At 50.1% G+C, this 12598-nt stretch overlaps 3 protein-coding genes across 3 annotated transcripts; 1 reads left to right on the top strand and 2 right to left on the bottom strand.

Annotated features, from left to right (window-relative positions):
- Positions 1 to 2397: 2397 nt before the first annotated feature.
- Positions 2398 to 3707, bottom strand: GT037_008153 (uncharacterized protein; the record flags this gene model as incomplete). The annotated part of the gene is made up of 5 exons (XM_038933200.1): positions 2398 to 2736; positions 2793 to 2908; positions 2970 to 3307; positions 3366 to 3422; positions 3475 to 3707. The coding sequence occupies 5 exons, from the start codon at positions 3705 to 3707 to the stop codon at positions 2398 to 2400; spliced, it is 1083 nt and encodes a 360-aa protein (XP_038783865.1).
- A 1725-nt stretch (positions 3708 to 5432) lies between these two features.
- On the top strand, positions 5433 to 6350 carry GT037_008152 (di-copper centre-containing protein; the record flags this gene model as incomplete). The annotated part of the gene is made up of 1 exon (XM_038933199.1): positions 5433 to 6350. One exon carries the CDS (start codon positions 5433 to 5435, stop codon positions 6348 to 6350), a length of 918 nt encoding a protein of 305 aa, XP_038783864.1.
- A 604-nt stretch (positions 6351 to 6954) lies between these two features.
- Positions 6955 to 11367, bottom strand: GT037_008151 (uncharacterized protein; the record flags this gene model as incomplete). The annotated part of the gene is made up of 4 exons (XM_038933198.1): positions 6955 to 9637; positions 9931 to 10173; positions 10275 to 10527; positions 10575 to 11367. 4 exons carry the CDS (start codon positions 11365 to 11367, stop codon positions 6955 to 6957), a joined length of 3972 nt encoding a protein of 1323 aa, XP_038783863.1.
- Positions 11368 to 12598: the final 1231 nt, after the last annotated feature.

The following is a 12598-nucleotide window of genomic DNA, read 5'->3' as shown; positions in this document are numbered from 1 at the left end:
TGGTGCTTTGTGGTTCAGACAATCTCAGCTTCCTTCTAGGTTGTATGGTCAATGAAAGTAACACTTTTTCTCATATTTTGATCGTCATGGGTTTGGTGCATGTGGCTTTTTGAGATACTGAGGAAAGGCGATGTGGGACGTGCGCTGGGAGGATGGGTATAAAGGAATGACTTTCGGGCGGCTATTGGGAGATTCGTATATCCCACAGTCTGTCTTTACATTCTCCAAAAATGGTTGCACGATTCCGGATGGTGTCTGCTTCTTTTCCAAAACACAACAAGCTTCAATCCATGGTGCTTGCTCTCGTGTGTCGTCGAGCTTCACCCAATATCCTCTTCCAAACCCATTTCCTAGAATCTACTGAGCTCCCCATTCTTGCTGGATGACTTCGAATCCAGATAAAGACGAGCTATGGGGTTTGCTCGTTTCCAAAAAAAAAAACCTTGGACAATCCCACATGGGTTCCGCCGTTGCTGTTTTTTCCAACGCCATCGACTTAAAGACGGATATCACCCATCGATTTCGGCTCTTGCAAATGGATCAACCCACACTTTCATGAGCCGCTGGCTTGCTGGATCTGCTGTCAAAGAAAAGCAAGGACAAGGGCAATGGCCGGAGTGGAGTCCATATAAAAGCCTACTTCTTGAGCATTGCGGTTTATCCTCTTACACTCAACGGCCTTTCCTATTTTCTCCAAAAACGCTGAGACAAGTGCCGATGGTGCTGGGTCTTTTCCGAAAATACCTTCATAGCGGTGCATGGTTCCGCTTCTCTCTCCTGCTCGCCTCCAAAATCCGACAAGTATACGGTTGATGGCGCCTGCTGTCTTACGAAAAACACTATTCCAGAGCTCATGAGCTCCGCTGCTTTTCCTTGCCCAGCCTTATCAAAAAGAGACCAAGCCGATGAAACCAAGCCCTGCGCGACAACAAAAGATACTCATCTCTGCTCGATGAGAGAGACGTGTGCTCGCCTCCCTTGCAAGAGCGAAAAATATGCCCTCGCATCCAACATGCAGTCTGTCGGTTTGATATTACATTCTCAATCCGGTACTGAAGAACCTCATGGCGCTTTTGGCTTGACGGAACTGCCAGGAGGAACAACCACGTATTCTGCATTGCATATAAAAGCCTGTTGCCGGGAGGGTTGACTTCTTTTTTCCACACTCGACTATCCATTCACCTTCTCCAAAAACGGTGGCACACATGCCATGGTGCCTGCTGTTCCCCAAAACCCTAACGGGACGATCTATGGATGTTTCTGCCGGGATTTGTTCAGCTGTCTGAATTCAAAAACATGAGGCGGTGGTGGATGTTGGTTTCTCCCTGACATGCTCAAACTCCTATCGAATACATTGAACAAGCAACATATGAGCAGATATTGAAAAAAGACAAAGAAAACGCCCATGCCGCTGGTCTGTGTGAGAACCGCTCGACTGAGAGCACATTCTCGAATCCTTGCGACGAGCTGCACATAGTGTGCTCGCTTGTCGGAGGTGCTGACGGTGGGAGACGTGTATAAAAGCTGATCTTCCAGCTTTGTCTTCTTTTACATCATCGGTCTTCGCTGTGCCGCCAAAATTTACCCCCAGAGGTAATATGTGGTTTGAAAGCCCACAATGTTCAGACTATGTCCGTGTGTTTCGCTGGCAAACTGGTTAACCTCTTTCGCCTTGGGTGTGGGTCAAAAGCATGTATTCAAGAACTCATGAGAGTCAGATCAGCTTTGTGTATATGCAATGTTCAACGAAGCGCTCCATGTGAGCACTGAACAGAAATTTGGTGGCTTCTTCAAATTGATACAGCCAAGAAGGCATGTACCGCTAGCAGATTCTGCGGGCGAGCACGTGGAGGTGTGTATAAAAGCTCATTGCACTCTGCAAGATCTTCTTTCTATACACATTCGCTTTCAAGCTCACCGAAGACCTCATCCGGCAATGTCATGTTGTGTTGAGATCCAAAAGCCTAAACCTCTTTGCTGATGTCAAGGTGTCTTGACGGCAGGCGATTGAGCGGCCGCTCCACCCTTTGTGTACTGTGAATGCATGTCTGCAACGCCTGAACATTCGTAAATGGTCAGAACATGCTTGTTTTACATCCCCGAGTTAACATCATGTCACCGAAGTTTAGCCACCGCGCCGCTGTACACATAGGTCATGACCATATGCCTTTCGGTTTCGAAGTAGTGTGTATTGAGATACGATGATGATTTTAACATGTTCCAAATGGTACAAAACAAAGCCACCCAGGCTAACTCGATGAACGATAAATGAAACATCCGTTGAGGAGTGTTGTCTTTGCTCACACCGTCGTGAATCTTGTCAAACACCAAACTCCTTCCGATCCACCGGATCATACCCATTCTTTGTGTCATTTCTCGACCGCATCCACTGCCTTTTTACTCCGCCTCTGCAACACTAATTTCCGTTGTCTTTCTAATTCGTCCATAGCCCAAGATGTTTTCTTCACTCGAATTTCTAGCTCCGCAAGGACTGAGGTGACTCCGACTTGTCCTCTTTCCTGTTGACAGGATAGAGAATAATTCTATCTCGTCGCGCGTGGTTTTCTTTCTAGCGTACATGCCGCCGCCGCTATTGAATGTGGGATACCCTTCTGTAATTTGGTTTGACGGGGCGGAGGACGACGACGAGAAAAGCTTCACAAAGAGTGGACGGTAGGCTGGGGCGCAGGCAGACATCATGGCGACGTTTGCTTCGATTTGAGAAAGGAGCAGGATCTGAGATGGTGTTAGTCAATCGTCGATGATGATGGCATGATCCAGATGAGACTCACAAAGATGCCATCGTATCCAGCATCTTCAGTCACGGTATAGTTATAGAGAGCATAGAGACGCAGGATGGAGGCTAATGCGGCCACGCATCCTACCATGAAGATGCCCATGAGCGCGACTTTATCTCATGGTTAGCAGCTACTCGTTTCCGTCAATCAAGTTCGTACAGGTTCACGTACGACGCTTTCGTAGGTTCATGTTCAATTGTTTGAACACTTTTAGCGGCATCACTAAGATGACCACGTCGGTGACGATATTTACAGATGCGTTGGCGAAGTACATCTTTGACATGTTGATGCAGCCCTTTGGAAACTTGCTGTCCCACGCTCGTGACGGGTCGGCACCACATTCGAATATATTAACGAAGGTAACGGTGACAGTTTGTATGACGATGAAGCCTGCCGCACAATACACCCAGCGTCGAAAATTGTGATGTGTGAAGATGCGGTGGTAGAGAGCCAGGATGCTGGCTTTGACGAAGAAGAGGGCCCATGGATAGAATAGCTGGTACACGTACCTGTTCAGAAGTAAGATTAGTGTACCCGGGCAGCGAGTAGTAGCATAATTGTTCTTACCAGTGTTTGAGGGTCGGTATTAAAGCTTCATCAAGGTTGAGATCTTTGCTTTTCCGTCTGTCTATGTCAGAATTTGGTGATTCAGAAAACATGATCAACTGTGACTTACCCAGTGCCATAACTAATTTGGAGGCCACTCTGAATGCTGAGCCCAACAGTGACTACCAGAGCGGCCAACATAAAGTAATCGTCCAAACCCACATGGCGGACTAGTATCGCGCGGCAATACAACCTGAGTGAAATTGCTATCAACGAGAAGAAGAGGAGCACAGTGATAGTGATGAGTACTGGTAGCTGGCGTGAACCACCATCCCCCGTGATATGGGTACCGTCAGCTCCCATGGCGAGGTCTATTGTGCACGTCTATCTGGGTAGTACGACTAGAAAAATCGCCAGGCATTTGGTTATAAGACACAATGGATTGTCAACTGCGCCGCAAATGGCCTTGTCTACCGTGAGTCGTGCGCGTTCCATGAGAACGGAAGCGAAAGGAGATCGATCTAACGAGATGAGCGATGAACCAATCTTATCACGTTGCGACAGCCATGATCTGCGGCTTAGGCCACAGCTTGCATCGATGGCAGCCGTAGGGCTCTGCGAGCTGCCACGCCGTAAAGGTTATTTGTTGTCAGATGCTTGCTCTGCGAACTTCCCGAGGTTTCAAGGTGTCTGGCGCCCATAACACGATGCATGGTGATCAAGGACATAACACATTGGCGGAGATATGGATAGTTTTACTGAGACGAATATGCCGCTCAGTCATCTAGAATGAATCGAGCGGTGTTGACTGTGGGCGTCTTCGCAGACCTGATCGAAGAGGAAGGGATATCTGCCAACGCTATCCACATGGTCTAGTCCTAATTGGGTAACGCGAACCGCCCTAAAGCCTTGCCTTCCCCTCCCCCATCGTAGCGCATAATCAGATTTCCCATCGACACCCATTTCCTGTCTGTTGTCGAACGATCTCATCAGTTAACGCTCTAGCCATCAATTGCTAGAAGCTCTCATCCATCCGCTGATTTTATCTGTGACGACCGAGTTGAACGAGTCACTGCGAGAGCGGGCGACCCCAGTTTATCGAGCGATCTGGTGGAGTATCACCTTTGTTTCGCCCCGCAAATGTATAGCCGCTCTTTGGTATCAATTAAGATATCTAAGACATTCAGCACGTGTTCTTTATTCAGCCGTTCCAGTCAGTCGCGAGTTTCATAACTTTCTTTTGCCACATGCGCGGCATCGGCACATATGGCCTGAGGAGATACCGGCTCCGGTGACGCCTGACATCCTGCAGGATGCAGTTGCTTGCATCCCTTGCTTTTGCCGGCCGATTACATGCGACTAAATTCGTCCCGTTCTCGAAGATCCAATCAGGCAGGAGACGTCCAGCTTGGAGGTGGACCGTATAGTGGACGACAAGCAACCTCGGCATGACACTTCTCTTTGCGTAAGGGAGAGCAGCATGCGACGCATTCTCAGGTTCGGTATCGCAGTTCGAATTACCACGTGTTTGATGAATCATGCAAATTGTCGGTTCCTATATCCCGGTGTCCAAATTGCACCCCTTGGACTCAACATGTGCTGTGCCACATTGGCGCATAGACCTGAATCGCTGTACAGACGTGGAGTCCCCCGGACCCTAGTATTCCCACCACAGTGCGAACGTCTAAATCCAAGACAAATCCTATGCTTGTCGCACTTATGCCCACATCGCAGCGTCGTACATTAGCTTGTCGTGTTCCAAGGCCTGGAAGAGGCTGGATGCACGTTGAGCAGCATTATTGGATCGATGGACGGACGCATAAGAAGCTCGAAGCCCATCGTTCTTTACATGATCGTGGATAATCACTCTGCTCGCCTCGCCTATAGCTAGTGGTTTCGATTGATATAGCAACTCCACCAGGCACCATGGTCCAGCTTCAGCTCATCATTTCGTGGCTTTGCTTGGCATCACTTCCATTTGCAGCTGCGCTTCCTGCGACCGATTCAGCCGTGTGCAAAAACCCTATTAAGCGGCTGGAATGGTAAGGTATCCCAGTTTTGACACACGATCGCTACTCGCTAATCAAGATGTCATCACAGGAGACAGTTGTCAGACCCGCAGAAACGCAGCTACATCATGCCGTCCTATGCTTAGCGACTAAGAAGGCCAAGTCGAAAATCCCAGGAACTATCAACCGATTCGATGATCATCACGCTGTACATGTCAGTCAGAGTGACAGCATTCATTTCGTAGGACACTTCTTGCTATGGCATCGTTACTTTGTCGACACATACGAGAAAGCTCTTCGCGAGTGTGGCTACACGGGCGGTCAGCCGTACTGGGACTACACGTTGGACGCAGATCCCCAGAACCCTAGCTCTACCCGCATCTACGAATCTGAAATCTTCGAACCAGATACCGGTTTTGGCGGTAATGGTGTCAAGGTCGAGCCTACCCCTGAGCAGAACTTTCTGAACCTTACTGGAGGAACTGGCGGGGGCTGCGTTCAGACTGGCCCTTTTACCCCCGATAAGTTCATGGTGAACTATCCTGGCCCACCGTCCTGCCTGCGACGCGACTTCATGCCTCCTCTCCTCAACACCTGGGCAGATCCACAACTAGAGAAGGCGCAACTTGAAGCACCAGATTTTGTAACCTTCGACCGCACAATGCAAGGCTCGAAAACCGTCTTTGCTCCAAATATTCACGGCAGTGGTCATTTTGGTGTTGGCGGCGTATTAGGACAGGCTGGTGACCCTGCCAACTCTCCTGGAGAGCCATTGTTTTATCTGCATCACGCCAATCTAGATCGCATCTACTGGAGATGGCAGCAGCAGGATTTGGAGACTCGACTTCGGGAGGTAGGTGGACCTATCGTCGCGGAGGACTACCTTGGCAAGAACGTTACGCTGGATTTTGAGATCAACATTGGAAAGCTGGCACCCAGCAGGAAATTGAAAGATTTGATGCATATTCAAGAAGGGCCGTTTTGCTACACTTATTAGAAGTATCTCAACTTTCTTTCCCTTGCTCTAGACCCTCCGATAAATGATATATACGACAGTAAGCGCAGGGGAAAGAAAGTGAAAAGAACAAAAGTGAGAGAATTCGACAGTGTCATCCCAACATAGAAGCAATACTCCGCTAGTAGCTCCGCTTAATCATCTCTGAATCAGCCCCGCACGCCAACTTAGCCGAACCTTCGAAGCTTCACACACCAGCAATTCCCCTAGCCCACCCTCTCTCATTCCCTTGTAAAGACAACCTACACTATACAGCGTCGCGCGACGCATGCCATAGTGACACCAAGGATACACGCCGAACGTTCCCAACACCGGGCTTTGCAGCCGGACTTGAAGTCAACTCGACTTTCAAGTTCGGCTGCCCGATGTTTTCAACCACCTTGATCGTTCACAGAACAATTGATCGCCTTTCTGGCTCAACTAACCTCTCATCATTCAGTTCATAGATCAGCCAGCGAACGTACTACTTACCGTTCACACCCTCTCTTATACACCAATACTCAGTACATAGTCACCAAAGCAAACGAGAATGGGAAACACTCTATCCGATATCCAAGTCTTTTTCACCACCACCACCACCGTCCATCTATTCATCCTCCTCTTCCTCCTGCTCCTCATCAACACCCGGCGGCATCGCTGGAATGCTAAAATCCTCTAAACTAGCCCACTGACTACTCTTCCCCCATCCACTCCCAACACCTGTCGCCTGCGTCATCCCGACACCCCCATCCAACAACGGGCTACTACTCCCCCACGCCTTCTCCGGACTAGGAAAACTGCTCGGTATAAATAGCGGGGGCGGCTTATTCGGCGACGAAAAAAGCGCAGGTTGAGAGCTCGGTATGCGATGGGGCGTTGTATGCGTGCTACCAAACTGCTGAGTGCGCTTATGACGGGGTGTGGTATGAGTGCGTTGTGTGATTTCGTCGACGGTAGTTGCTTGGCTGGGGTGGTATGCCGATGGTTGATGTTGACGGGAAGGGGGCGCTGTGGTCTGAGTTTGATGGGGAAGCCGAGGCGTCGCGTTGTAACTCAATGCATCGGGTGCTGCGCGCACACTGGACGATTCAGGCGGGCGTGCGTGCACGTATTGCGAGTAGGAGAACCATTCGTTTTGGAGCTGTTGCTCTGCTTTGCTGGAATGCGACTCTTGCGTTTCATGTTCGGGAGAACGAGGGACTTGGATGGCTGGGTCGTCGAGATCGGCTGACGGCTGGATTGAAGTTGAGGGAGGTGGTGGTAGTTGTCGCCTGCTTGATTGCGGTGGCGTTGGATTGGGTGATGTATAGGGTTCCTCCCACGATGAATCATCGTTGATGACCATGGGTGTAGATGGACACGTGTATTGGGGGTATCCTTCGAGGACTGGAGGCGTCGATCGGAGCTGCTCTGTTTCCTGAGGTAGTCCTCCTTCAGTACTCGTGGTAATGTCGCTTGCGATTCGGCTTTCGTCATTTGGTAGGTTTGACTGGGTTGTGGGTAGTATTGTCGCATCTTCATCTTCATCGACATCGTCGTCATACTCAAGTTCTTGCTTGACAGTAACTGGCTCCATGGAGTGCGACGAGCTTCTTCCAGTTGAGGATTTGTTTGGCTCACCGAGCTCAGGAGAAGGTTGGTTGTGACCTCTTAGCGCGGGCAGATCATCCAATTCCTGTGATGACCTAGATTCGCCCATGACATCCTCCTCATCTGCATCAGCACATGCCTGATCGATCTGATTAAGCATTGCTTGAGTATCCGCGCCAATAAGCTTGCCAGACGCAGTCTCGGGCCGGCTAGAGAACGATCGCGCACCCTCATCCTTGCGATGTTTGTTCGTAGGTAAATCTTCCTCAATCAAGCCCTCGTCCTCGTCTTCAGAGTCTTGGATCGTGCTTTCAAACTTCCTCAGTGTCGGCGGAGGTATCGGCGTCTTTGACGGCATTTTGAATGTCACCTGCTTGCGTTTCGAGGGCGTGTCCGGTGCTAATATCGGGTTGCTCGAGCATGCCTTGAGGGGTGATCGATGTAGTTTCTGTGGGGAAACTTGAGTCGACAGGGGTGAATCAGCTGGCGATTGGGAAGAAGGAATCACGCGAACACGTCGCTTTTCTGGAGTTGATAGAAGGCTGAAACGGGCCTTGCGAGTCTTGTGCTGCTTCTGCGGGCCGTACGAAGCGTCTCCGGTCGCCGTGGCTCGCGGTGAATTTCCATGTCTAGTTGCTCGAGTTGTTCGTGTGACAGGAGCCTCGATAAACTGGGTCGGTTTGTAGCTGTCTTCGCAGTCTTCACCCATCTCATCTTCCACTGACTGTACCACCACGTCAGGAGTGTCTTGCGAGTCTGCTGTAGGCTCTTTCTTGATATATTGATCTTCCGAATCCTGTTGTATATCCCCTACAATATTATCTGCAGCCTCCTGTCCTTTGACGCTATTGCCTTCGATACGATGAAGTCCTTGTTGTGCAAGTCGCTGCGCTACCGCATCCCCGTAGGTCTGACTATCCCGCTGTTCAGCCTCATCATCGCTCGATGCCTCATCCAAGTCCTCATCCGACATGAGTTCTTGTGCTCGCATGCGCGGTATCATCTGCGTCAACGTGCGCTGCTTCCTGTCGTTTTCGCTTTTTCCACGTCCCCAGCTCAAGCGCGAGCTCTGTTTGACAGGCTTGAATTCAGGTCCCTCAGAGTCTGGCAGTGGCTTCCTCCCATCTACCAGCTGTGTCATTGTAGATTGCCGACGCAAAGTACGTTCTCGATTGGTTTTGATCGCTGTCGCATCGTTCGCATCATCAGCATCGATTGCCACGCGTTTCGAGCGACGATGATTCTTGGGCGAGACAACTGTTCGTCTGCGCTTTGACGTAGGTCCAACCGGCCCTTTGTCTCCATCACTACCTTGCGGCAATACATCGCTACTCCTTTTCTTGCTCCTCCCCTTCGTCTTTCTTGCCGAGGGCTGCTCTTCTTCCTCTTTCACCTGCGGCTCGATTGGAACTCCTCCATCCTCTAGGTCTTCTTCCAAACCTTCATCACTGTCCTCATCTGAGTCTGCGACTACAGGAATATTCCTTGCTTTCATCTTCTCTGGCAAAAAGATCATTTGCCGCTTTGCGTCATCTCGAACTGGCGACGACGGCCGGCGCACTATTTTGCGCTTGTGTGGAAATTGAACCTGCTGCGGCACTTTCTTCGAGTAGTAGACTTTGTAGTCGGCATCTCTGTTGCTCGAACGCGTCCGTGGAGTCATTGTGAGTGGAGTATCGATAAGGTAGGGAAGTTGGTGCCTTGGTGACGCGACAGCGACGCGTTGAGGGGACTAGCGCGATGACAGGGGCACGCGTCATCGCCACCTACACTCAGCTCATATACGCCCGTGATCGAAGCGAGTCATCAATGCGAGCATGCGCAGCCATGTTTTGAATTTCTGACTCTGTTATGGCTGTCAGGCATGGCTTGTTCATTGTTTGCTTGAATCTGAACAGACTTCAGATATCGACGTCATAGACGCCAAAACTAATATTCTCGCCATGTCGCTATGTGAGTCCCTGTCCCGACCTCGGCTTACTGAACTCCTCACAAATCACGCATCTCAATGTTTGGTAGCAAGTGTGAATGTGCACCTCCTCCATTGTTTTCGCGATCCCACGCCCACCGCTTTGCGAGAGAAGGGTCCAGCGTACCGTCCAGCATCGCGACAACATAGCGGCCGATTGTAGGCATAAATTTCCAACCATGGAATGAACCTCCAGTTGCTAGATAGAGACCCTGACAGTGTGGTTGTGGAGTGATGATGAAGTCTTGGGTAGGGGTTACAGCATCCCTAGATGGGTTAGTCTGTCGTATTGCGAAGAACGTGGTTGCGCGGGAAGGACGGTCCCGAGATCGTCACGGGGTGAAACGTTGGAAAGAGGTGCAACTTACCAACAGACACGATGTTCGTCAAACTTGACTTCCTTCCCTGGCTCGCCCAGTATACCGTCTTTAACGAGATCGAGACGTTTCTTTAGACCTTCGTTTGGTCGCCTTTGTGCCTGGTTAGGCTCACTCGGTGGAGAAGAGAACTCTTGGCCCGATGCTTCGTGTTTGATTGTGTTTTTGTAGGCTTCGTCTCTGCAAAATTTGACTGTATATGGCTCTCTCTCGGATAAAGGTGCTGTCAATGGCATTACCTCTCCTGGAAGTCGTCAGCATCATGCTATGTGAGAGTTTCAGGTGTCTTACCACGTGTGGGTGGGACACCATGTACAGTCACTGGTATTTTGGTATACTGTTGGCCGTTTTTTGGATCGAGGTTGACGATACCAGTGATCACGGCTCCAGCAACGAGGCGGCCGTTAACTTGCAACTCCTTTCTGCTAGGCGCACTGTCGGCGAGCAGTTTTGCTGTTCCTGCACCAGTGGCTAGGACGACGCGGTCTGCTGTAATGTTGGTACCATCCTTGGTTAGAACTCCAGTGCATCCGCCGTCAGTACCGAACGTCAAGACATCGATCTCCTTTGCAGTGTATTTGACACCAGAATTTATTGCTGCATCAGTATAAGCGGTAAGTGCCTTGGCAGCTTCAGCCCATCCGCTGTCTTCATTCACAAACACATCCTTGGCCTCCGAGAAGTCGGTATGCTCGAAAAAAGAACCGTACTCCTCCTTGAAGCGATCTGGGCTGACGATCTTTGCATTGACCTTCACACCAAGCTTCTTGTAGTTTTCCAATGTGTTTCTGCCCAGATCGGAATTGTTGATTTTGATTATGCCGCTCTGGTAATAGAACGGTTTAAAGAGTGGGTCTTCTCGCCATAACTGTATAGCCTCCAATGCTTTCTCCATGTAGAAGAGATCCCCATAGTCAGCACGGACGACTTTGTTCCAGTCCCAAGATGCGGCGAGTTGGCAGGGGTACGGTGTTCGGTCCACTAGATGTACGGAAGCTTCGGGGTATTTCTTGATCAAATGATAGGCAGTGGAAACACCAAATACTCCAGCCCCAATGATCAGATAAGATGGCTGTGAGCTCATTGCGTGTGGTGGTTCTGGAGGTCGTTGCCCAGCCCGATGTTGGTGGCTGAATGGGTGGAACGGGGCGAAGCGAGAGAGGTTTTGGTGTGACGAAATCGAGGGCTTGGCTACCTTGGATAAGGCAATCATGAGGCTGTCAACACGAACCTGAAGGCTGCATAGTTATAGCTTTGTCCTGACGGCGCATTGCGCTCAGGCCGAGAAGTCGTGATCGCTGCTATGATAAAAGCGACTAGCGTTCTTTCCTCAATGCTAATGCATGCAGGCGCAGCCGTGATGGCCATGTAGGTTGCCGCCACGGTCGCTTGCCAGTTCTCTCATTCAACGACAGGGTTCCCCGCTTGCTTTCCTTATCCCCCATCAGCCTTAATGACAGATAATGCGCCAGCCAATAGCACCTCCGGCGAAATGTAAGACACTCACACATGTAGTGACTCTGCCCTGGCATACGTCTACCCGATTGTAGATGTAAATGAGAGAAGTACGCTTACCGTTTACGTACCCTCGTTTTCAGCCGCAACCGCTCAACATCGTCAGCATCGTCAAGCTCGAGGGCACTGTCGTAGATCTGAGCACTTGATGCTCCCCATGTGCGTTTTGTTGCCTACAATCAGGTTAACATGCTTCGCATCGCGAGCCCAAGAGTAAGTTTTTTCTTGGGATAATCACTTCGATCGAAGGTCGTCCTATGTGGCTGTCCATTAATCTTAAATACAACAAATGAGCGCTTTGTCATGAGTACTACCTTGCAAGCAAGGTCTGGTCTATCGATGGAGGGTTACAGGTTGAGGATTAGCACAAGCACATTAGGGTCTCACTTCCCGAAATCGATATCGCATCTAACGACAGATTTCGATCGGGAAGTGAAGTCAAGGCGTTTCGGTGCGGCTTACCGGTCATCGTCCCGTTCGACGTGAATCCCGGAACACCAAAAGCAACGCACCTGGAAAAGCCACTGCCACGTCTGTACTTCTCAGTCCCGGCACGCGCCCTACTTCAGTACTTACCAGGCCTCCGTGCACCAAGTTTGAAGCTGAGTTGATTTAAGAATCTGACAGGGTGGCTGGTTCAAGTAAGCGATAGGATGATAAAAAATGAGAAAACTAGTTGTGAGGCGGACTCGTGTGCTACAGTACACCAGATACATGTCATGTTTCAGAGAGTGACGAAGTAGGGTTGTAGACGATTTATAGGTGCGACAGAAGCCTCCGCTCAAAGTTTCTATCGAGTC

The sequence above is a fragment of the Alternaria burnsii genome (genome assembly GCF_013036055.1).
Source record: "Alternaria burnsii strain CBS107.38 chromosome Unknown 753, whole genome shotgun sequence".
NCBI lineage: Eukaryota > Fungi > Ascomycota > Dothideomycetes > Pleosporales > Pleosporaceae > Alternaria > Alternaria burnsii.
This window is presented reverse-complemented; position numbering and strand designations above follow the sequence as displayed.